Below are 25547 nucleotides of genomic sequence, written 5' to 3'. Positions count from 1 at the left end.
TGTGCGTGTGGTGTGAGCGTGGTGTTTTGTCTAGAAGAAGCATAGGTTTGGCACAAATAAGCCCACCCTACTAGGAACTATGTTGAAAAATTTCAAAAAAAGGATTTAAGGGAGACTATGTAGTACTATGACACCAGGAAAACTTAAAACTTTGTGTAAGATAGACTGACCAGCATTAGAGGTAGGTTGGCCATTAGAAGGAAGCCTGGACAGGCCCCTTGTTTCAAAGGTATGGCACAAGGTAACCTGTAAGCCAGGGAACCCAGACCAGCTGGTTTTAGACCCCCCGCCCCCAACACACAGTGGTTGAGAGAACAGCAGCATAAGCGGCAGGCAGAGGCAAGGAAAGACCAGCAGAGAGAGAGAAAGGAAAGATACAGAGAGGACAAGAGGCAAAGAGAGAGGAAGAGACAGAGAGGAAGAAACAAAGAGTGAGTCAAGGGGAGAGAGAGAGACAGAGACAGAGAAAGAGAGAGGCAGAGAGAGAGAAGAGACAGAGGCAAAAGGAAAATCAGAGAGAGACAAAGTCAAAGAGAGAAAGAGAGAGGCAGAGAGAGAGAAGAGACAGAGGCAAAAGGAAAATCAGAGAGAGACAAAGTCAAAGAGAGAAAGAGAGAAAGAGAGAGAAGGAAAAAAAGTGTACCCTATTTCTTTAAAAGCCAAGGTAAATTTAAAACCTATAATTGATAATTGAAGGCATTCTCGTAACCCTATAAAACTCCAGTACCACTTTGTTGTCAGTGTAAACAAGGGCGTATCCGAAAGCACTGAGACCTTCCTATCAAAAATCCTTTACCCAATAACCCACGGATGGCCCAAATGCATTCAATCTGTAGCGGCAACTGCTTTGCTAACAAAAAAAAAAAGGTAAAAATAAATAAATAACTTTTAGAGGAAACCTCATTGTGAGCACACCTCACCAGTTCAGAAGTATCCTAAGGAAAAAAAAAAAAAATGAAAAAAAAAGGAGGGGGGCGGAATTTATATAGAAAGAGTATTACATGGTAAATTTTTGTCCTGAAATAAATTAACTGGTTGTTTAAAAAAAGAAACTTTTGTAATAAGTCAGAAAGTTGAGGCATGTTGAAAAATTGCCTGTAAAAGTCATGAAAGAAAAAAAAAAGGTTATAAAAAAAGTGTGTTAAAAAAATGTATGAAAAAAATGTTGTATAATTTAAAAGTAACTAGGCCTCCTGAATGTAAAACTATTGGGAAAAAAAAAATAGTTTATGTGCAAGGTGTATAAGAAAAGTAAAATATACTTTTGGTAAAAGGATTATTAAGAGGCATAAGAATGTACATTTTTACCTACATTAAAAAGTTTTAAAAAATTATTGTTTTGAAGGTTTAAGCAAGTTTTAAAACATTAATTATAAAGAAAATTCTGTGTGTAAACATATTAGCTAAAGTTAAACAAGTATCATCCAGTTTTTCTGTGAACTGGACATTAAAGTAAAAGCATAACAGGTTTTTCTTAAAGCACCAACCTGCTCTTTAGCAAAAATTATAGAAGGTTAAAAAGAGTCTATGAAATCTTACCTTATGGTCAAACATTAAAAATTAGATAAATATGTCTGCAAGATTTTATTAAAATTAGGTTTAACATTAATAACACACTAATATAAAGATAAAATTTAGCTTATCTGGTATAAAAATCATATGAGAAGCATTGTTAGATGTAAAATGGTATTTGGCTTTCTTTGGTTTAAAAACTAATAAAAATAGGTGCTAAAGGAAATTTCTCACTAAAAAGGCACTAAGGAGTATAAAGTCCACTGCCAAGGTCCCCACATTTAAAACAAAAGGTCAGTTTCTTAAAAATTATATACTTAGTTTATCTTCCACTTTCTTTTCTCGCAAAAAAAAAAAGCAAAAAACTAAAAGTCTTTTAGCACATGTACCACCCCTAGAATTTCCGGTAAACCAGCACCAGCCTGAAGATCATGTTCTCATTGAAAGGTGGAAAGAAGAAAAACTCGAGCCAGCCTGGGAAGGACCCTACCTTGTGCTGCTAACCACCAAGACTGCTGTTCGTACAGCAAAAAAAAAAAAAAAAAAAAAAAGGAGGATGGATTCATCACACCCGAGTCAAGAAAGCACCACCTCCTCCAGAGTTGTGGGCCATAGTCCCAAGGGAAAACCCTACCAAACTAAAGCTAAGAAAAATTTAACTCTTTTCATCTATTCTATTACTTTTTCTTCTTTCCTCGTTCTATTGCTGACCATCTGGTTATTAACATAACCAAGTCGATTTTTCCTCAAACTATTGCATTTAATGCTTGCCTTGTTATACCCTGTGGGGACTTGCCAAGTCAAAGACAGCTCTCTACTTCAGAAAAGTACTTCTGTCCCTCCTGCTGTCCTCAGACTGGGCATTAGTAAACAAGGACTATTTAATCTGGGGAGATTTCGATAAAGACCCTAGTGCCAACCAGGAGTCTTGCCCCCTGATGTAGAGCTTTCATGCCATAGTTGGTCCAGCGTTTTGTGGACCACTAAAGAGCAAGGATGTACTGCCCCAACCAGTTTTTGTTATTTCCTAAAACCATACATTCATTTTACTAGAGGAGCATAGAAGTTAAAGACTTAAAACAAACTTTAGCAATTAAGACAGGATACCAAGATGCAGATGCCTGGTTAAAATGTATCAAATATTCCATCTGCATGTTAAACAAAAGCAATTGTTATGCATGTGCACATGGCAGGCCAGAGGCCCAGATTGTCCCCTTTCCACTAAGGTGGTCCTCCAGTCGACCAGGTGTGGGTTGCATAGTAGCTCTTTTCCCGGATTCTACAGCCTGGAGTAATAAGTCCTGCGAAGCTCTCTCTGTTACATCCCAAAGTCTGGCACCCTGCGGGTCAGCCCCCGAGGGCCATCCAGCCTCTGTCTCCCAACACTACGTTCACTTCATGTGTCTCACGACAGGGAGGAAACTTAGCCTTCTTTGGAGACCTGAAAGGATGCAGTGAGCTTAAGAATTTTCAGGAGCTTATCAATCAGTCAGCCTTTGTTCATCCCTGAGCGGATGTGTGGTGGTATGGTGGTGGACATTTACAGGCACTCTACTGAATAACTGGAGTGGTACTTGTACTTTAGTACAGTTGGCTATCCCTTTCACCCTGGCATTTCATCAACCAGAAGGGAAAAAAATAAGACATCGTAAAGTGAGAGAAGTCCCTTATGGGTCTCCCGACTCTCATGTCTATTTAGACGCAATTGGAGTCCCACTAGGAATACCAGATCAATTTAAAGCTTAAAATCAAATAGCTGCAGGATTTGAGTCAATATTTTGGTGGGTGACAGTTAGTAAAAATGTAGATTAGATAAACTACATCTATTACAATCAACAGCAACGAGCTTTTCATGCGTTAAAAGAAAAACTCATGTCGGCCCCAGCCCTGAAGCTACCTGACCTAACAAAACTCTTTATACTCTATATGTCAGAAAGGGAAAAAATGACAGTTGGACTTTTAACCCAGACTGTGGGGCCCTGGCCAAGGCCAGTGGCCTATCTCTCAAAACAACCAGACAGGGTTTCCAAAGTCTGGCGCCCTGGTCTAAGGGCCCTAGCAGCAACGGCCCTGTTAGCACAAGAAGCAGATAAACTAACCCTTAGGCAAAACCTGAATATAAAGACCCCCCATGCTGTGGTAACTTTAATAAATACCAAAGGACATCATTGGTTAACAAATGCTAGATTAACCAAGCACCAAAGCGTGCTATGTGAAAATCCCCACATAACTATTGAAGTTTACAACACCCTAAACCCTACTACTTTGCTCCCGGTATCAGAGAGCCCAGTTGAACATTACTGTGTAGAGGTGTTAGACTCAGTTTATTCTAGCAGGCCCGACCTCCGAGACCTCCTTAAACATCAGTAGACTGTGAGCAGTACGTGGATGGGAGCAGCTTCGCCAACCCCTGCAAAGTGACTCTGAAGAAGACGACAAGCCCTACCCCAGTCACACCCGGAAACCGACTGGTCCACGCACAGCCAAAGCATGAGGAAACTCATCGTGGGACTCATTTTCCTTAAAATTTGGACTTGTACAGTAAGGATTTCAACTGACCTTCTTCAGACTGAGAGCTGTTCCCAGTGTATACATCAAGTAGGACAAAAGGTTGCTACGGTCCTATTAGTTTATGGTTATTATAAGTGTACTGGAACTCTAAAAAGAACTTGTTTGTGTAATGTTATTCTGTACAAGGTATGTAGCCCAGGAAATGACCAACCTGATGTGTATTATGACCCATCTGAGCCTCCCATGACCACAGTTTTTAAAATAAGATTAAGAACTGAAGACTGGTAGGGCCTCATAAGCGATACGAGTAAAGTGTTAGCCAAAACAGAAAAAGAAAAAGGCTGCCCAAACAAGTCACCTTAAAATTTGATGCCTGTGCTGTCATTAATAGTAATAAGTTAGAAATAAGGTGTAGTTTTCTTAATTAGAAAAGAGGCTATCTGATAGAAAATAAGTACATCTGTCATAAATTAGGACTATGTGGAAATAAATGTAAATACTGGTCTTGTGTCATTTAGGCCACTTGGATAAAAAAATGAAAAGGATCCAGTCCACCTTCAGAAAGGAAAAAATGGCCCTTCCTATACTAAGGGACAATGTAACCCCTTAGAGCTAGTAATAACCAATCCCCTAGATCCTCATTGGAAAAAAGAGGAACGTGTGACCTTAGCAATCAATGGGGCTGGGCTGGATCCTCGAGTAAATATCGTGGTTTGAATCAAAGTTTATAAACACTCTCCTGAGCCAGTATTTCAAAGCTTTTATGATAAAAGCGCCAGTACCAGAAATTCCATGAAAAACAAGAAATTTGTTTTTGCAATTAGCCGAGCACGTAGCCCAGTCTCTCAGTGTCACTTCATGTTATATAAGTGGAGGAACTGTAATAGGAGATAGGAAGCCCGAGAATTAGTACCTACGGACCCAGTTCCTGATGAATTTTCTGGCCCAAAAGAATCACCCTAATCACTTCTAGGTCCTAAAAGCCTCAATCATTAGACAATACTGTATAGCAAGAGTGGAGAAGGACTTCACCCTTCCTGTAGAAAGACTACATGGTGGAGTTCAAACCACACAGAGAAAAATCCATTCAGTAAATTTCCATAGTTGCAGACCGTTTAGGCCCACCCAGAATCCCAGGACTGGACGGCCCCCAATGGGCCATGCTGGATATGTGGACATAGAGTCTATGCTAAGCTGCCTGACCAGCGGACAAGTAGTTGTGCTATTGGCACTATTAAACCATCGTTCTTCCTACTGCCCATAAAAACAGGTGAACTCCTGGGCTTCCCTGTCTATGCTCCCCACGAAAAGAGAAGCATAGCTATAGGAAATTGAAAAAATAATAAATGACCCTCTGAGAGAATCATACAATATTATGGGCCTGCTACTTAGGCACAAGACGGCTCATGGGGATACCAGACCCCCATTTACATGATCAACTGAATCATACGGTTACAAGCTGTATTAAAAATAATCACTAATAAAACCGGCAGAGCCTTGACTATTCTGTCCTGGCAAGAAACTCGATGAAAAATGGTATCTATCAAAATAGATTAGCTCTTGACTACTTGCTAGCAGCTGAAAGAGAGGTCTGTAGGACATTTAACCTTACTAATTGCTGCCTACACATAGATAATCGAGGGCAAGTAGTTAAAGACATAGTTAGAGATATGACAAAACTGGCACATGTGCCCGTGCAAGTGTGGCATGAATTTGATCCTGGGGCCATGTTTGGAAAATGGTTCCCAGCGCTACGAGGATTTAAAACTCTTATAATAGGAGCTATAATAATAATAGGAACCTGCCTACTGCTCCCTTGTTTGCTACCTGTACTTCTTCAAATGATAAAAAGCTTCATCGCTACCTTAGTTCACCAAAATGCTTCAGCACAAGTGTACTATGTGAATCACTATCGATCTGTCTTGCAAAAAGACATGGGTAGTGAAAATGAAAGTGAGAACTCCCACTAATAAAATGAGTGAAAGTCTCAAAAGGGGGGAATAAGGAAGGAGACCACCCCTCATATCATCTTATACCCAGTTTCTGCCTCCAAAGAAAGAAGTAAAAACTAAAAGGCAGAAATGAAATCCACAGGCAGACAGCCTGGCGCTGCACCCTGGGCCTGGTAGTTAAAGATCGACCCCTGAACTAACTGGTTCTGTTATCTATAGATTACAGACATTGTATAGAAATGCACTGTGAAAATCCCTATCTTGTTTTGTTCCGATCTAATTACCAGTGCATGCAGCCCCCAGTCATGTACCCCCTGCTTGCTCAATCAATCGTGACCCTCTCACATGCACCCCCTTAGAGTTGTGAGCCCTTAAAAGGGACAGGAATTGCTCACTTGGCGAGCCTGGCTCTTGAGACAGGAGTCTTGCTGATGCCCCTGGCTGAATAAACCCCTTCCTTCTTTAACTCGGTGTCTGAGGAGTTTTGTCTGCGGCTCGTCCTGCTACATAGGTATGCACAAACAGCTATTGAAAGGCATGTAAAAATGAACCAAGTTTTTTTTTCTTTATTTCCAAAAAGCAGTAAAAACATTTATACAGGACATTATGAAAGTTTAATGCCATCATTAGGACCCAACTGCTTCAGGTTACCAGTGTGGAATTGCATATCACCAGATGCTGTTCCACAAATGGACAGGCAAACAGGATGACAATTCCCTTGATTACTATAATAGTCACAATAATACTTAGCATAATTAAAGAAAGCTTCCTTTAGCTGGATTACCCTGCATAAATAGGCAACACAGTTAATCAAAATGTAAACATATGTTTTCTAACACCAGTATAGAAAATACAAAACTAATTGCAATGAGAACAATTTCTATCTTATCCCACTATAGTAATTATTACGCTTTGCTTCTTTGCGGTGTGATCTCTATGTTTTTTTTCCCATTCATCATCTTCTGTGTCCTGGTCAAATGACTCAGGATATGCTGGTAACTTGTCTTTGGGGCATTCTTCATAGTAACTTCTAATATATTTTCCCACAGACCACCCTTTGTATTCTTCAGGCGTTTTGCATTCCAGGCCATTAAAATGGACATTGTAGTGGTGCTTTAACCAGTAGTAGAGGTAGTGAATGTTGTAGTCACATCTCCAAGGGTTATCTCTGAGCCACAAGAGTTTCAAAAAATACAAGTCTTCTAATACACCATAGTCAAAGTTTTGCAGACTGTTGTTTGATAAATCTAATTCTTCTAAATGTGTGAGCCCTAAAAAAGCAGCTGGAAACAGAAAATATTTATTGAGCCTGAGTAATTGAGTTAATCACTGTATGGTATATCAAAAGGACAAATACAAGTTTTAAAAAGAGGCTTAATTTTCCCCTTTGAAAATAAAGAGATTTCTCTTCCCTTCTTTTTCCCAGAGCTTTTACTCTAGAAAACTTTTAACTATAAGTACTTTCTCCTCCCTTTGAAATGTCTTTAAATCCTTTTGAAGACCAGATAGGCTTTTTGTCACCTTTATGATGCAAGAATGCCTTTTTCAAGGACCTGGGAGCTATCTCTTTGAAATGTAAACATCTAGGAAGATGGTACCTCCATCTCCCAGCTCTGGTGGGAGGGTGGGGTCCTAACTTTGGCGAGAACTTGCTTCCGGTTGAAAAACTACCTCCTGTCATGCAGACAGAAATTTATTTTTCTCTGAATAAGGCCAATAAGCTAACACAGATGGTCACCCCATTTATCAGGTAAAGTTAGGATGAATTTTGTGTGACAAAAGGTGTTGTCAAATCTTCCTTACGGACTCATTATTGTTTGTCCTGAAAACGTGTATGTAATGGGTGGTATCTGCTTGGCTACATAGGGGCGAGATTCCTGTAATGGGGGCTATCTGCCTGGTTCCATAGGGGCAAGAGTCTTTGCAGTCTCTTAGTGGATTGCCTGTGATATGCATCACATTCTAGTTTAATGCTTAGTCAATAATGAAAGTGTTTTCTTTCATTACCACCTTTATGGAGAGAGTTTCTGGATTGAAGGAAGGTTTTGTTTTTAATTATATTTCTCCATTGTAAACGTGTCTGACTGCAAAATTGTGAAATATATTGTTACTCAAAGCTTTTCCCTTGATTAGTTTTACTAGAATACAATATTCAGTTTTAAGTTAGCTTTTAAAAATGTATTTTGGGCTCATGTTTTTTTTTTTTTTTTTTGATACTTGGGGAAAAAAAGATGCTACAAAAAAGAGAAATGAATTAAGAAAATATTTCACATGTAAGACAAGTGCAGATAAAAATGAAAAATGTGCTGGGTGGTGATTTGACAGTTCCCTGGGATATCAGTAACCCTGAAAATGCCTAGAAAACAAACTTTTCCCAGTGTTGGGGGAAGGGTTCTATTCCTGTAGAATCCCAAAACAAACAATTTTTTCCAACATTTTGAAAACATCTGGTTGTATTTTGGCAAACTATGGTAGCTATCAGCTTTGAATCCATATGTATTTAATTTTGCTGGAGGTTGGATAATTAAAACCAATACAAAATATAACTGAAAATAAAACAACAAAAAGCTTTTTTCCCCCTCTAAGAGCAAAGAAGTCTACACTTGGGTCATCTGTATTCCAGTTGATATGGACCAGCCAGATACTCCAGAAATACAAATATTTTGTTTCTATTTCAAACATTATCTCATTATTGTTTTAAAATACCCTTGTAGAGCATAGCGTCCTTATTTTGAATTAGGAAAATATGTGGTCATACCATTACTATTAACTATTTTCATATTATCTGTTCTCAGAAAAAACCCATAATTCCCCCTTAAAAAAATAACTTTCTATTTTGGTACCAAGCAATGTCTTGGGGGTAGGGGACAAAAGATCAGCCCTTGTGTTCTGAAGATACTGGATTTTTTTCTATTTGCTAAAATTCTGTGAGTGAGTGATCTCACAGATTTACTTTTCTCAAGACATTAGACTTTGAGATTAAAAGCATATGTAAACATTCCTACATTTTATTTTGAAAGTGTTGTATATTGTTACTTAAACCATATATATTCAGGCACTTGGGAAAACTAGTTTTCGTCTGTTTCTAAAGGAGGTAAAAACTCCCTACTAGGGTATCTTCTTTCTCTTTTCCACAACAATGTCTGGCATTTTATATGATTGTTATTCACGTCTTTTCAAGTCTGGCGACTCCCACTGCATTTGTATACTTACCAGCAAAAATCATTCAAGTAAGTCTACTTGTAGGGTTTCATCCCAAAGACCCTGAAATATAGGAGACCTTGCATTTTAAAACTTTTTTAGGTTATTTTGCTTTAACTGCTGAGATACTTTTTTGTTTCAAAAGAACTTTTTGTTCCAGGAAAGTGCTTGGCATTTGGTAGGTGCTTAATAAATATTTATTAATGTAGAAAATATGTTCCTGAGATTGAATTGAACAAAGAGGGAAAAGAGAGTACCACCACTGATGATAGAGACCATTTTGTGTCAGCAAGGAGCACACATTTGGTGAACAAGATTAAAAGACCTTCAGGGGATCCTAAGGACAGAAAAGGAATCCCTGCAATTATGGGAATTCCACAACTGATGAAAAGTATCAGTTATGGAAAACGTGAAAAAAACATCAGTAGAAGCAAGGCAAGTCCATTTTGCACTATTATCTATCTCTTTGCATTGTCTTGTCATTTTTCTCAAGTTTCATTTATATACTAGTTTTGTTGTAACCGTTACTCATTACTTTAATACATTTAACTTAGGACATATAACTAGTGTAATCTCTCTCTTTTTTTTTTTTTTTTTTTTTTGAGACAGCTTTAAAACTTGGTTTGCATTGATAGCTGGTAAACTACGGCTTTGCTTGTAGATGACAGCAGAAGGAAATCAGACACTTGCCCAAGGACCTTTGGAATAGCTTTTGTTTGTCCTGAGATTCTTTAGTTTGTAACCACCCAATGGGATCACCTTGCCCGCTGCCTAGACAGAGTCGATTTATCAAGACGGGAATTGCAGTGGAGAAAAAGTAATTCACGCAGAGCTGGCTGTGCGGGAGACCAGAGTTTTATTATTACTCAAATCAGTCTCCCCGAGCATTCAGGCATCAGAGTTTTTAAAGATAATTTGCTAGGTGGGTGCTTGGGAAGTGGGGAGTGGTGATTGGTCAGGTTGGAGATGGAATCATAGGGGGTCGAAATGAGTTTTTCTTGCAAGAAAGCGTCTCCACTTCCAGATTCTTTACCCTGTGCCCTGGTTTTGTGGACACAGCACTGGCTGCCAGTGACTGACTTGCACACTAATATAATGCTTACTTCATTTGGGGGAAGGGTGTCTGTAGTATTCTCATTTACTGAGAAATGAAAATTGCTTTTGACTTCACAGTTCAAACATACTCCCAAGTTAGCATCATCTGTAACAGGCTAAGGTGTAAGTGTAGCATACTGCTGTCCCTTGGGAAATTTTAAAAAATTATGATTTTCTAATTTTTAAAAAGACGTTAATTCTAAAATATGCCCTTGTGGCTCCAGAATGTTCATTCTAATTTTTCACTTTTATTGTGTTAAAATTCTAATGATCTATTAATGCTATTAGATTATCACGAAGAAAAGCAGGGAAAACAATTGTACTCAAAATGTTTATAACATTACATTACATTATTAATAATTTTAATAATCATTTTCATGGTTAGAACTTTTCAAATTGAAGTAGCCTAGTGAAAGCACTTGTGTGATATATGTTATAAATCTGGTCAATATTGCAGTAATTCTCAGTTCTTTCCAAATCCGATGTGTTTACTTAGTTTACCAAGCTCATTTTCACCAGTGGCTTTGCTTAGCAAATGGAGAAGAGATTTGAAGGACGGGAAAGAGAATTGGTCTTGATCTAGAACTAGACATAATATGTCTGGCTCTGGTTTGAGCATATTTTGTCCTAATTTATGAGCTTAGTGCTTAGAAGTTTGTTTCTAATTTATTCTAAACAAGATGGGGCTTAATGAATAGCGAAGAAAATTCCAAATTTGAATTTCCCTTTAAAAATCACTACATTTAGTCCGGGCATGGTGGCTAACGCCTGTAATCCCAGCACTTCGGGAGGCCGAGGCAAGCAGATCACGAGGTCAGGAGATCGAGACCATCCTGGCTAACACAGTGAAACCCCGTCTCTACTAAAAATCCAAAAAAATTAGCTGGTCATGGTGGTGGGTGCCTGTAGTCCCAGCTACTTGGGAGGCTGAGGCGGGAGAATGAAGCCGGGAGGCGGAGCTTGCAGTGAGCCTAGATTGCACCATTGCACTCCAGCCTGGGCGACAGAGAGAGACTTCTTCTCAAAAAAAAATAAATAAATAAATAAAAATCACTACATTTGGCCAGGTGCGGTGACTCATGCCTGTAATCCCAGCACTTTGAGAAGCCAAGGTGGGCAGATCACCTGAGGTCAGGAGTTCGAGACCGGCCTGACCAACATGATGAAACCCCATCTTTACTAAAAATACAAAATTAGCTAGGCATGGTGGCACATGCCTGTAAGTAATCCCAGCTACTTGGGAGGCTGAGGCAGGAGAATTGCTTGAACCCAGGAGGCAGAGGTTGCAGTGAGCTGAGATCGTACCATTGCACTCTGGCCTGGGCAACAAAAGCGAGACTCCATCTCAAAAAAAAAAAAAAAAAAAAAAAATCACTACATTTTAGCATACTACTGACCATTTGCCATATATTACTTTAAAAATCTATTCTATAACACACTATTTGGGCTAACAATAAATGGTAGTAATATGTGGTATTACATACTTCATAAAGCAGCAGTTTGGCAAATATTTCTCTGAGTGCCAAACAACTCCTAATATAAGTGTCATGTTTAATTAAAACTTGTACTTTATTACTTAGTTTAGTTCAGTTATTTTTAAACTAAATTTACTGTATATAAGTGTTGCCATAGAAAAAAAAAATCACAGAACACTTGCCACCCATTGAAGGGGCTATACAGGGGAACTTACCGGGATCGATGAATTCAATGCCATTGCTGCTGAGGTTTAATTTCTTCAGCTCATGAACATCTTCAAATTCCTTGGGTCGAAGTTGGTTGATTTTATTGTATGATAAGTCAAGTTTAACAATATCTGGAGGGATGTTGTTTGGCACTTTTTTCAACTCTGGAAATTTAATAATATTTAGGTTATTATGCTCTTTTTGCCCCCATTTTCTCGGTCACCGTTATATCTGTGTGATTGAAGAATCAGCTCTTAAAGAAAAGGGGTAAGGAGTATCTAAAGCCAAAGAAAGTCGGTATGAAACAAGCCTTAGCATGTGCTGAATCTTCCAGTGACTTCCCATCTCATTGTGATGAAAGCCAGAGTCTTCACTAAGGCCCTATAAAGCCATTAAGACCTGTAGGTCATCCTTGTCACCAGAGTCAGCACCTCCTAGATTCTAGAAAGCAGCCTGTTTATCAGGACTTGCTTACTGAACCCACATCTGCTGGGCTGGACATGAGGGTGGATGACAGAGCAACCATTGTAGGGCAAGCTAAAGTGGGTTAACCACAAATAAATGGGTAGAAAAAAATGTTTATGAGAACACTCTGACACTCGGCCTAGGCAATGTGGCAGATCTGTGGGTGCTGGAAAAAGAATATAAACTGCAGAATCCATTTTGGGATTGTCAGCAGCAGTCCAGGGTAAAAATAGCATCCACAAGTAATACCAGGAAATGCAAAGCAAAGGCTTTCCTAGTGTGGCTTAGAAAAACACAGGAAAATCTCAATCTGCTGTGTTGATGAATAGAAAAATTCTTTACTTCTTTTACCTTAGAACTTGAATGAGAATTGCAAATACTGATGCACAGTGTTTGCTTTTAATGAAGAGTATATAAGTATACATTTCCCCAGACCAGAAGGAGAATTTGATCAATTCCCTTATTTCTAGTTCAGGTACTATGTGGTATGCACATTTCATATATACTGCTACCCCAAATTCTTGGTAAATGCCTCAACAAATACCATATTTATTTGATTATTACCCTTTACAAGCTTGCTCCTCCTCCAGCCAAACCTTGTTGATTTTGAGGAGGAAATTAGGAAATTTCTCCAGGTAGTTTCCCCATTTAGTAGGCTCTCTTGGTTGTCAGCCACCTCAGAAGTACTCTGAAAGCTTGTAATAGTAAGAAAAGAGACATAAATGGCCCTGTTTATTGCATATACAAAATTCTTAACTATTGTTTAAGCTGTAGTAAAATTGTGCCCTTAACTTCGGAGGCAGCTAAGGGTAATGTACCTGCATAACTCTCCCCCATCTGATGTTAGAAGGAAAATAACTCCTTAAAAATGGTAAACTATTCTGGTCAATGTGAAAGTAACAGCAGTTTAAAAACTCTGACTTTCACATATTCTTGGCAAATCCATTTACCTCAATATGGCATAAATATGCCTTTCAATTAGTCTCACATTTATTCCCTTTGAAAAACTAGGATTTCTTGGCAAGTACCTGTTTCTCAGTGAATAAAGCTATTATTTCTTTTTCTTGCCATTAGATATTTAAGGGAAAAATACATAGTGATCATTGAGGTCTGTGTGGTTGAACTGGCACATATTAGGTCCCCTACACACACCATCTGACTCATTACAAGTCAGCTGGGCAAGGCTCAACTCCGAGTTGGGGAATCTGTATGCAGGTTCTCTATTTGTGACCATGTGTATGTGGTATACTTGTAGAGAACCTCAGGTTGTCACACTTGAATTCTAGCCATGATTTTTAACTTCTGTGTATTTTCACTTTCAAAGGTTGCAGTCCAGTTATCATCATCAATCTAAAGCACATAGCTCTGTGGCAGCCACTACCAAAGGGAATTTAATAAACAAGACTTTTCCCTTTGAATTTATGGAAAACAGCAATATAACAAAAAATCATGAAATGAATCACTAGATTTATATAAACCATAGTGAAAACCATTTGTATTGATAGTATTAAAAGACAAAGCTACCCTTCATTTTTTTTTTTTTTTCCTTTGAGACAGAGGCTTGCTCTCTCACCCAGGCTGGAGTGCGGTGGCGTAATCTCAACTCACTGCAACCTCTGCCTCCTGAGTTCAAGCGATTCTCAGGCCCCAGCCTCCCAAGTAGCTGGGATTACAGGTGCCCGCTACAATGTCTGGCTATTTTTTTTTTTTTTTTTTTTTTTTTTTTTTTTTTTTTTTAGTAGAGATGGGGTTTCAACTTGTTGGCCAGGCTGGTTTCGAACTCCTGACCTCAAGTGACCCGCCTGTCTCAGCCTCCCCAAGTCCTGGGATTACAGGCATGAGCCACCACACCTGGCCTACCCTTCGTCTTATAATCTAAAATAATAGGCCCTGAATTACATAGTCATTAACACTTGGAGAAACTTAAGTTGTTCTTTGATGACCCAATATTATATATGCTAAGTGTATATGTCATGAAACCTTATTTATATTGTGTTTCAGTAAATGATGTGTATTTTTAAAGCAGGGGGTATGAATTTATGGGGCATTTCTGGAAGGTTGTGTTTAGACAACAATAAGTTGAAGAAAGAAAGCAATAAAAATGTACTTATATTTTTATAAGCTGATGTTTTTCAAGATAAAAATATGGGAAAAAAGGAAAAAACACAAAAGCAGAAATAGGCTCATTGGGGGAGGGAATGGCCCAAGAGCATAAAAGCAGTGAAAAAGAGATATTTCCTCACATGTTATCTCTTCTTAGAACACAGTGTAGTCTCGTTGTAGAAGTTTTAAATCTTGTGTAGATGGTATTTTTCTCAGATAATTAATAAACTTAATACTATTTACTTTTCTCATTTACACCGGATACAAGTACAAATTCACTGTAGCTTGAGGTTAGATCCTCAGCAATATCAAGTATTCTAACTAAAATCTAGGAGAGTAGCTTTGTATTAGTATTAAAAATACGTAATTCCAGTTTTCAATCTAAGCACCACAAAGGAAATTCTAATAAACATGCTCTTCAGCATGAAGCACTAAGGACTCAGCATAACAATATCCGGGAAATTCTACCCACTCTGGCTACAGAAAAACTACATTTACTTACTCTTCGAAATTCCCTAATGCTTGCATTGTTGAGGCAGCTGATTGTTTGAATATGCTCAGATTAATTCTGGAAGATTGCAGGGTGAAGTGGAGCGCACATAGGCTCTGACTCAGGTAGACCAAGATTCACTTCTTAGCTTTGCTACTTACCTGTGAGACCCATGGTCAAGTGACTGAACCTCTTTGAGCCTCATTTTCCTCATCTGTAAATGGGAATGTTACTGTCTTCCTGGAAGTTGTAAACAGCATGTGTGTGGGTACCTGGAGCCTAGAATGGCATGTCCCAGGTTATGACGCTGTATGTAACTGCTCTCCTATGGGACTGAATTATATACTGTTCACAGGGTGTCTTGGTATGCAAACCTCCCTGTGCCACATGGCTGCTGTGGGATCTAACCAGGTGCCATCTTTACAGTTGGGGTGGGGGGTGGGGGAGTGGGGCGGTGGGGCAAGGCTTGAGCATGACTTTGCTGGTAAGTGGACAAATTTACTTCTGGTTCAGGTTGCCTGACAATGTTAATAAATTCCTGCCTAACATTCTCTTGGGAGGAGCCAGGACCTCCTCTCCGAACTTTCCCTTTCTCTTGCCCTTAAAGAAACAAAACATAGCAAAATTTCCCAAAATAAGTGGAAGAAATGATACCATGCTGTATATGAACCTCACTTAATGACATCTGGCTTTAATTTAATATTACAAATAAGTTATTAAACCATGCCAGAAATGAAACATATAGACATTGTTACATGGTTCGTTATTGTAGGGTAGATTAGCAGTTCCCAGACCACACTTTGAGAACATCAGTCTTCACTAACATGTCAAGAGCATTACTGAAATCTCCCATCTGTTTTCTTAGCTCATGACTTTATCTTGCATGTGCAAATCCTGCATAATACTAGCACAAGATTGCATTGGTTGCAAAACCCAGTAATGATTTGCAGGAAGTGGGTAATATTCTAGAAAGATTTCCTTAGTCTCATAGTTAGGTTAAATATTTTAAATTTAGTTCTTTAAATTTTTATTGTTTTATTCTGGGTAATTTGGAAATAAGATATAGGACGTTAAGAGGCATTTATTAAAATCAGCTACTTGAGAGGCTGAGGTAGGAGAAGTGCCTGAACCCGGGAGGTGGAGGTTGCAGTGAGCCAAGATCGTGCCACTGCACTCCAGCCCGGGCAACAGAGCGACAGTCCATCTCAAAAAAAAAGGAACATTTATTAAAACCTTGGGACTAAATGATAAGAAATACAGAAGCGCCATCACTTTCACTTTGTTTCAGAGTGCTCTCACAGTCCTGTTCTGCAGATGTTTTCTCTTTGAGGTTATCTTCTCACAGATGCACACCATGTTTTGACTTTAATCAGTGTAAGTCAGGTTATATAGATGGCATTTGTACTTATTTTCATACCCCTTGGTTTACCTACCTAAGTTAAATTGGATTTAAGATGAAAGGAACTCCTTACAGTGACAGCTTGCGATGTGCAAATGGGTAGAACCCAAATGGCTGCCCTACTGAGGATACCTCCTTCCCTCTTGTCATTGTCCTTTAATTACCAACTGCCTTGAGTCTGGACCCCAAAAAAACTTGGGGTAAATTCCATTGCCAATGGGGAAAGGTTTCTGGTGGAAGTGACATCGAGAATTCCAAGACATGGTGGGGTGTAGGGAGGATTGTAAGATTCAAAGAGCATTTCAAGTTATTCATGAAAATGAAGAAGTAAGAAAAGTACAAACCTTTCCTTTTGCAGTCCAGTGTTTGTATGGGAAATACATAATTGTGGCAAAAAGTTGAGTCCACCTCAGGCTTGATGACTGGAGGTCTCCCTGACACTTGGGGTTTCGGGTCCAATTGTTCCTTTTCTTCTTCATTACACAACTGTTCAGATTTTATCTGCCGCAGTTTTTTATTTTTTTGTTCTTGTGGACTTTCACACTTGGCGTAGTTCCCCAAATTCCGGTTCCTGGGAATCTGCAACATTGAAATAAGCGTTTCTATCTCACAAGTACAGTGCCAGGGGTTGTCATAAAGACGCAGGTAGCTCAAGAGAGGTGTATAAATGAACACTTCCTCCGTCAAGACTTTGATCTGGTTGTGCTGCAGTAAGAGGGTGGTGAGTTTGTTTAAACCAAAGAACGCCTCACTCTCAATTTTAGAGATCTCATTCTGCTGCAGATCCAGGCTTTTCAGCTTTTTAAACTTGGAAAACATGTTGCTCTTCAATATGCGGATCTTGTTTCTTGCTAGCAGCATGTGCAGCAAATCCTGAGGCCAACCAGGCAGCACATAAACTAATTTTCTTTCTTGACAATCTAAGTATTTCTCATGGAGATATGTGTACACGTCACACGGGAGGCTTGGTGCATAGCGTTTGACCGGGTTGGAGTCTCTCCGGCCTCCACCCGCCCGGCCATGATTCACTCGGCTTCTCACAGTGCTTGAGCTTGCTTTGCGCAGCTCAGCAGCTTTGCAAAAGCAGAGCAAGATTACAATGGTAACCACACGCATCCTGACATCCAGCTGGCCCCAATTACTTCGTGTTACAGATGGAACAATGAAAGTATTCCTTTGAAATCCAAGTTTGGGTAATCTTAACTAATGCAGTTCTGGAACAATGAGACCCAGCTGGGGTACGTGGAGTCCCTAGGTTGAAAGAGAAAAAAATATATATTAAAAGTTAAGGCCCATTGCAAGCACTGTATTACTGACAGATAAGAACAGACTTTTTAAGGCAAAGGCCTTCTAGTTCCACAGAACAGTGACATAGAAAGCTTCTTCCCCTCTTAGTTGTCTGGGTTAGAGCCTGAATGTTTATGCCCTGAGTTTGAATCAAGGCTCTCTTACCTGCTTAAGTATATCAACCCAGGTCATCTTCAGCATCTGTAAAACGGGACCAAGGATACCTCCTAATATTGTTGGGAGGATAAAATAGGCTCATGCGCAAAAGATGCTTCACAGTGGCCACCCCGGGGGAAGTAGTCACAAATGTTAGGACTCAGCATGATTGAAACTGAAGCCTGTGGTTCATCATCACATCGGATTTAAGAAATTAAAAGAATTCTCCTTCTTTTAAAAGAACACAGCCTTGAGATGCACACACAAGGGTAGGACTTGAATGGTTGTCTTCCTGAGCTTTTTTTTTTTCCCCCCTATCCTTTTCTGTCTCCCAGTCACCAACCATGTTGGGTGTGGGCTCCAGAGATGCTTGGAGTAAATGGCACTGTCCTTGTCATCTCCTGCACGTCTTGGCTCAAATGTTACCTTTTCAGTGAAAACTTCCTGTTCAGCCCTATTTTAAATCACACTTCCTCCCACTTGTTGGGTGCTCCCAATCCCTTTTCTTGTTTTATTTCTTCTCCATAGCACTTATCACCATCTGTCAAAGTAGATACGGTATTTAACTTCTTTTGTTTACTGTTAGTCTCTCCCCACTAGAAAGTAAACTCCTTAAGGGAAAATATTTTTGTCTATTTTGTTAACTGCTATATTTCCTTGTTAAGTATTTGTTGAACTGATGGATTACTCTCAAATAACTATTCTGGCCGGGTGCGGTGGCTCATGCCTGTAATCCCAGCACTTTGGGAGGCTGAGGCAGGCAGATCTCTTGAGCCCAGGAGACCAGTCTGAGCAGCATGGGGAAACCCCGTCTCTACAAAAAATACAAAAATTAGCCAGGCATGGTGGTATGCACCTGTAGTGTCAGCTACTTGGGAATGGGAGTGGGGGTTGCTGAAGTGGAAGGATCGCCTGAGCCTGGGAGGTTGAGGCTGCAGTGAGCCAACATGGTGTCACTTGCACTCTAGTGTGGGTGACAGAGTGAGATCCTGTCTCAAAAAAATGAAACAAACAGAATAACTACTGTATTCTGTAAGAACATTTATTTTGTAAACTTATATTGCTTGGGAAATCTATTTTCTCCTTATTAAATATTATTGAGGACTCCCAGGATGTGCAGATTTTTAACAATTGTTTTCATTTTTTAAAATTCTGAAAGTATTTCTGGTTTGCATATATCACTTAGGATGCAGTCCATTCTTGGCAAAGGAAGAAATGTTCAAAATGGGTTTATAACTACTAACATGTCTGTTGTTACTAGCGTGGGGCTGTGTGGTTATGAGCAGCAAATGTGTTTTCTATTCATTGTGACAGTTTGAACACCAGAATCGCCCTCTTGCCTGGAGTTTTCCTGCTTCATGGGGTCTCCACCTAGAATGCCTTCCCTTTTCTTTGCCTCAAGCATTCCTCCCAGTCACTGGTTTGTGTAGCCTCCCTAGCTGCTTCTCTTCTGTCTCAGATTTGGAGTTTTACTTACTGTCCACTGAGATGCAGGGAACTGGTTGTGAAGCACTTTGCCATCTAACTGTTTGTATACCTGTGTCATTTTCCCCGAGCGATTATAAGCTGTGCACTGGCCTCTGGTCCCAGAGCTAGGCAGTTAGCCTTTCTGACCTTCCACTTGTCTATTTACAATTCATTATAAATTTTATATAAGTCTGACCTAAACAAAATCATGTCAACTATTCTGTTTATTATTATATATGCCGAATTATTTATGATATACATGTTGAAGTATTTGGGGTAAGTGTACTAGTGTCTGCAACTTACTTTGAAATGCATACAAAAATAAGATGATTGAGGAATGTATAGAGAGATGAATGAGTGGGTGGATATATGATAAAGCAAATACAGTAAAAAATAGAATCCAAGCAGTGGCTATATAGATTATTTATTGTAAAATTCTTTCCACTTTTGTATATGTTTGAAAATTTTCATAATAAAATGTTAAATGAAAACAAAAAAATAAAAAAGCAGGCACAAAAAACCAGATTGGTTTTCTTCAAGTGCTTTCAAGCTAAAAGCTCTGAGTATATAGTGTTTTTCCCACAGTAATATTTTTCTCTTTTCCCCTTACTCCTATAATCCTCAAACAATAATAAACATGTCTATATATTTTAATTCTGAAGCCCAAAAAAGTCATTTTTCTGGGAAAAGAAACCATATACTTAGAACATGTTACTTGCCAAGGCTTTTGTTTGTTTTCTAATGAATACACTGCATTCAATGTAGGATAGAAAAACTCTGTTTAAACATTTGCAATATGTAGTTTAGTGATGTATAACTTATTTGCTTCAGGCCACTGTAGGAACTTGCAAGAACTGAATGTCTCTGACTGCCCAACATTCACAGTGAGTATAAGCAACCATTTTTACTGCTGTTTATTTAGATTGACTTGCTACATTGGAGTGCCAATATGCAGAATAGATGCTTGTGTGCTTATTTGGGATTTAATGTGGAAAACAGCAAACTATGTTAAACATTGACAAGAAATTTTACTCCATCTGTACAATGCTAATGTTAATCACGTAGATGTATGCTCAGTGTTGGAGCCTCTGGAAAGTAGAAATTTTTCAATGACTACCCAAAATGAACTGTATTTATATTTAATGGTATGTGTGTATGAGACAGAAAAAAATTGGGCCCCAGTAGACATGATAGGCTCATTTTATCTTCATGGCTATCAACAGCTGTACCAAAGAAGATGGAAATGAATATGTATCCCTAGTTGCTTTCTTCCTGGTTCCTGTCTCCAGTCTTTCCCTCTGTCCCCAACCTGTCTTCCATTCTGTGAGCACTTTATACTCTTTGTAAAAGGTGGATATGACTACTTCACTCTCATCATTCATCAGCTACACACACTCCCATCATCTACGCAACTGGATAAAGCCAATGCTCTTAATACTACTCTACCTTGAAGATCCTCTGTGGTTTTGCCTCTGCTTCCCTTTCCAGCCTCACTTGCCTCAGTTTCTGTGTACACACTAATTTGCAGTGCCTACAGCCACTGAGTTTCCTCTGCTACATGCTCCAAGTTGCTCCTTGCAGTTGTGCATTTGCTGTTTGCTTAGAATGCCCTTTCCCTTTGTCCCCAAGTGGTGCTTTCCTCTTTATCAGGCTTTAAGGCTTATTACCACCTCTTCTACCAAGACATCACTGGTTCCCAGGACTGGGGTCACTGCTGTTCCTCTAGGTTCCTATGATAAGTATCCTTAACCGTAGGGTTTCAGCTTCCTCCACTAGCCTAAGAGACCCCAAGGGCAGGAGATGTGTCTTATTATTTGTGGTAGTCATGGCACAACAACACAAACTTTGGCATATCATATTCAATAATATTTAGTGAATGCAACCATCTGGAGATACCAAGTAGGCAATGGACAACATTGACTAGAATTGAGATTCCACCTTGGGTTGACATCTATGTATAAGTCATAATTAACATCATAAGAGTGAATAAGATCAATTTAGAAGGTATGAGAAGAGGAGAAGACTTAAAGTTGAGCCTTACGGAATGCTGACTTTTAGGAGCAGACAGAGGATATTCAGAAGGAATAGTAAGAGAAGTAGGTTGACAATGAAGAGGTATCACACAATGAAAGTGAGTAAAGAGCTTCAGAAAGAACCAAAGTGAACAGGTAAGAAAAGGACTGAGCAATGCATTGTAGATTTGAGAATCAGAAGGGACTGCCAATTTTTGCTACAACAGTTTCATTGGGATATTGGAGCAGAAATCTACTTGCAATGAATTGTGAAGTGGACAGGAGGTGAGAAGGTGAGGCATTAGGCATAAACTGATCTTTCCAGAAAAGTGTCTTAGAGAGTGGTAGAAGGAAAACAGGGACAGGGAAATGGAAACAGGTTTATAGAGGATGATGGAGAGTCAGCTGAAGCAACTCACGGAGCAAGTCCCTAAGGAGACAGGAGGTAATAGGAGGAAACGCCTGGCTGTGGAATGCCAGTCACGAGGCACCAGCTCCATCATGAAGGCCAAGCCCTCCTCGCTGGTGAAAAGACTGCATGAATTGGCCCCTTCCTGCTACCTCTCAGCCTCACTTTTATAGCCTCATCTTTCTGGTTTTTTCTTTCACATTTCTACTCTGTTTCAATACTGAACCACTTGGAAGTTCCCCTGTTCATGTCATGCTATTTCATTGTGTCCTTGAACTTGTTTTTCCATCTGCCTAAATGACTACCCTTCCTTCCCCACCACCCCTATCCCAACCTGGCTAACACCTGTTCATTCTTTAACACACTCTTCAACTCTTCTGGGTCTTCCCATTCTCTTTTTTTATTGAACTTTAAAAAGCAGCTTTATTGAGATATAATAAATTTTTATTTATATTGAGATTAAATTTACCCGCTTAAAGTGTACAATTTCATGGTTTTGTATTTTTACAGAGTTGTGTGACCATCACCACAACCAACTTCAGAACATTTCCCTCACCCCTAAAAGAACTCATGCCCATTAACAGTCACCCTTCATTTTCTCTCAACCCCTAGCCCTATGCAGTTCTATTCAGTTTTTGACAGTTAATTTCTAATATAATTTAATTTTTTTTTTTTTTTGAGATGGAGTCTTGCTCTGTAGTCCAGGCTGGAGTGTAGTGGCGCCTTCTTGGCTCACTACAACCACCGCCTCCCGGGTTCAAGTGATTCTCCTGCCTCAGCCACCCAAGTAGATGGGATTACAGGCACGTGCCACTGCACCTGGCTAATTTTTGTATTTTTTTTTTTTTTGTAGACATGGGGTTTCACCATGTTGGCCAGGCTGGTGTCGAACTCCTGAGCTCAAGTGATCTACCCGCCTCGGCCTCCCAAAGTGCTGGGATTACAGGCATGAGACACTGCGCCCAGCTGACAGAATTAATTTCTCTCTCTCCTGAGCTACATATGGTCTCAGTACTTCAACACAGATACTTCACACTGTGTATAACACTTACGTTTACATATATGTCTCCTGTTTTAGAACTGAGCACTTAGAAAATCCTCCTTTAGTAATTTTTTCCCCATGAAATCCATCCCCCTAATTTCCACAGTAAAACATCTTTTCAAAACATGGAAGGCATTATACATAATAGAATGTGTACAGAAAAATGTTAAGACCCTCAGAACTCCTCCACTCCTTGCCTCAATACACAGATTCAGCATTTAAATTAGTTGTTTAATCCCTGACCAGCAGAACATAAAAAACCACCCATAAAGAAACTAAGCATCTTCTCAGTGGCTTGTACTTTAATACAAATAAGCTGTTTCTTTATGTTCAAAAGTGCCCTTGAGGGTCATCCACGAGAAATGGAGGCATAGACAGACATGTCAAAGATCACATCAGAGAAAAAATGTTCTACTTTCTCTGGTTGCACTCTTTTTCCACTAGCAAAGTGAACGTGGGCTCCTTCATGAAGAAAGATTTTAAATCTTGACCACTACATTCTCCAGACGTCTGCCTGTGGTTATAATGAAGTTGTTTGTCAAATGGATTTACTCTTTCTGTGGATGTTTTAGCACCTACTATGTTAAATATGTTCTGCTAGGTGTTGGAGGGAATTAAAAAATGAATCATTTTTTAGTTCTTGTCCTCAGGGAGCTTCAGTTCTGTACTTGAGTAAAATATCAGATTCTTTGAGTTTGGCCCTCTAATAGGGAAGTTAAAACAATGCCATCTGCGTTGAATTTGTGAACATCAAAGTCTTGTCCAATTTTGGAGTCTAATATTATACAGGGCCGATAATTTTATCCAGCTACATTTTACTATTGTTTTTCCCTTTGAGACGTAGACTGGGACACAGGCTTACATTTACGGAGTTGGGTAACATTCATTCAAAGAGCTTTGATTTCTAAGCTTGTCTTATGAAATATATTACATTCAGAAGGATTTGAGTACATTGAGGACAAATTCATAAGCCATTCTGCAATGTAGGTACTCAGTTTTTGCATTTATGTGTTCAAACATTTGGGGATTAAATCCTGAGTTCTTTTAAGTACTAAGAATGGGAGTGGTCTAAATTTGTTTGGGTGTTCAAGCTTTTTCAGACAGGAAAATGTAGAGAATGCATTACCTCCTCATCTCAATCTGAGAATGGGAGTGGTCTAATTTTGTTTGGATGTCCAAACTTCTTTAGACAGGAAAATGCAGAGAATGGATTGCCTCCTCATCTCAAACAGAAAATCAGATCTCTTTGTGGTACATAAAGCTACTCCATCTTCCTCTTCCTGATCCCCACATTTTCATCTTCTTTGGGGCTGCCTCTCTGAGGGTGTTTAAGCCAGCTCTTTCTCCTCTCCTTGCCTCATCTCATTTGCATTTTGCCAAGGTCTTTCAACATGTGTATAATCACTTTGATACTTGATTGGCATGCCGAACGTTTCCAAAGACAGATTTTCTTTGTATTAAAATACAGTGCCACACATTATGGTTATTCTCTCGATTCTTTTTGGAAAAAATTGCACTGTACACATTTTATGTATCCACACCTATTCAAATCCTTCATTTTGGTGATGAGGCATCTAGAAAAAATGCTGACAGCTTGAATACTATAGTTAAGACTAGTGTTTATCAAAAGCTCTGCACTGGCCTCTCATGCAGCATGGGTGCATAGAACCTTTCCTATAGCAGAATCACATCGATTTACAGCTTTCAAATAGAATCTTGTGTTCTCTTTAAGGCATGGTTTGCTGCCCCTGTAAATCAACCAATTCCTATCTGAGTGTGATGGATGCTCTGACCTGCAGGATTTTATTATTTTAAAAATCCATGACTACTGGAAATAGTAATGAGTGGAATGTTAAACCTCCATGATCCTGCTGAAAATAAACCTTTACTATCTTTAGTGGTGTTAGGAGTGGCCATATTTCTGATACAGAATTCTTCTCAGAACCACATCTTCTAGCCTAGTGATGATTTAAATCTCTTCCAGACAGATAGATGCAACAGTCTATTCTTTTCGGGACTGAGGTAGTGTCAAACATTGCATACACCACTAATACTTAAACTGGGTGCCCTGTTGATATTCCTGGGGAGATTCATCAATCATTAAATAGAAACCTGTTGCTACTCATTGTATTTTCTATAGTGTTACCTGTACAAAAAGCAGCTTGTTGCAATCAATGCTTGCAATTCATCTGGTCTTGTAAATTTCATTGTAGAATCTGTGATTGAAACCTCTGTTTTTCTCTCTGTCTTATTTCATGGTCACAGTACTTACTCTCTTACTTCAGTTTTCAGCTTTCTGGGGGAAGGGTGCTTGAATCTTTGAGATCCTCCCCCACCCTAACCCCAACATTGAATCTCCTGCCCAACTGGTATGTAGCCTATATTTTATTTTAGCCGTCTCAAACTTACCATAAATCTGTTGAAAATCTGTTCAGCTATTTAAAATATTTAATTAACAGAACCACAGAAGCTTAATTACACACACACACATCTATGTATAAATGTATATGTGTATAAATATGGACTGTTACTAAAGTTCCACTGTTGAGAGTGTTTACTATTCCTGTCTTTCAGAATAATTTTAATAAGTTTAAAATGGATGAGTTTTTAATTGCTTTCCTGCATAGGAAGACTCAGAAGTGTTTGACACTTTGACATTTGAGCTCAAATTTCTTGTGACAGAGTTGAACTTGCATGGGTTCACATTTTAATGAAGTGTCATTGTGATGGAATGAGACTTGATTTCCAAGGAAAGGGAAAAGGA

The 25547-nt window shown here is 39.1% G+C and overlaps 2 protein-coding genes across 19 annotated transcripts in view; one reads left to right on the top strand and one right to left on the bottom strand.

Moving 5' to 3' along the window:
• The window catches only part of FBXL13 (F-box and leucine rich repeat protein 13), a 286030-nt gene that overhangs the window by 128038 nt on the left and 132445 nt on the right, over nucleotides 1-25547 (top strand). For all 17 annotated transcript variants that reach the window (XR_012090383.1, XM_007982429.3, XM_007982452.3 and 14 more), the window contains one exon: nucleotides 20152-20204. Coding sequence is in view for 16 of the 17 variants with exons in the window: in XM_007982429.3 (XP_007980620.2) it covers nucleotides 20152-20204 (53 nt within the window). In the remaining variant the exon portion in view is untranslated. The remainder of the gene's footprint in view (nucleotides 1-20151; nucleotides 20205-25547) is intronic.
• Nucleotides 6516-25547, bottom strand: part of LRRC17 (leucine rich repeat containing 17) — a 32034-nt gene continuing 13002 nt past the window's right edge. For both annotated transcript variants that reach the window (XM_073009211.1, XM_007982426.3), the window contains 3 exons: nucleotides 16755-17661; nucleotides 11962-12117; nucleotides 6516-7258 (listed from right to left, as the gene is read on the bottom strand). In XM_073009211.1, the coding sequence (XP_072865312.1) occupies nucleotides 6861-7258; nucleotides 11962-12117; nucleotides 16755-17526 (1326 nt within the window). In that variant the 5' untranslated portion in view covers nucleotides 17527-17661 and the 3' untranslated portion in view covers nucleotides 6516-6860. The remainder of the gene's footprint in view (nucleotides 7259-11961; nucleotides 12118-16754; nucleotides 17662-25547) is intronic.

This window comes from Chlorocebus sabaeus, chromosome 21 (genome assembly GCF_047675955.1).
Source record: "Chlorocebus sabaeus isolate Y175 chromosome 21, mChlSab1.0.hap1, whole genome shotgun sequence".
NCBI classification, from domain to species: domain Eukaryota; kingdom Metazoa; phylum Chordata; class Mammalia; order Primates; family Cercopithecidae; genus Chlorocebus; species Chlorocebus sabaeus.
This window is presented reverse-complemented; position numbering and strand designations above follow the sequence as displayed.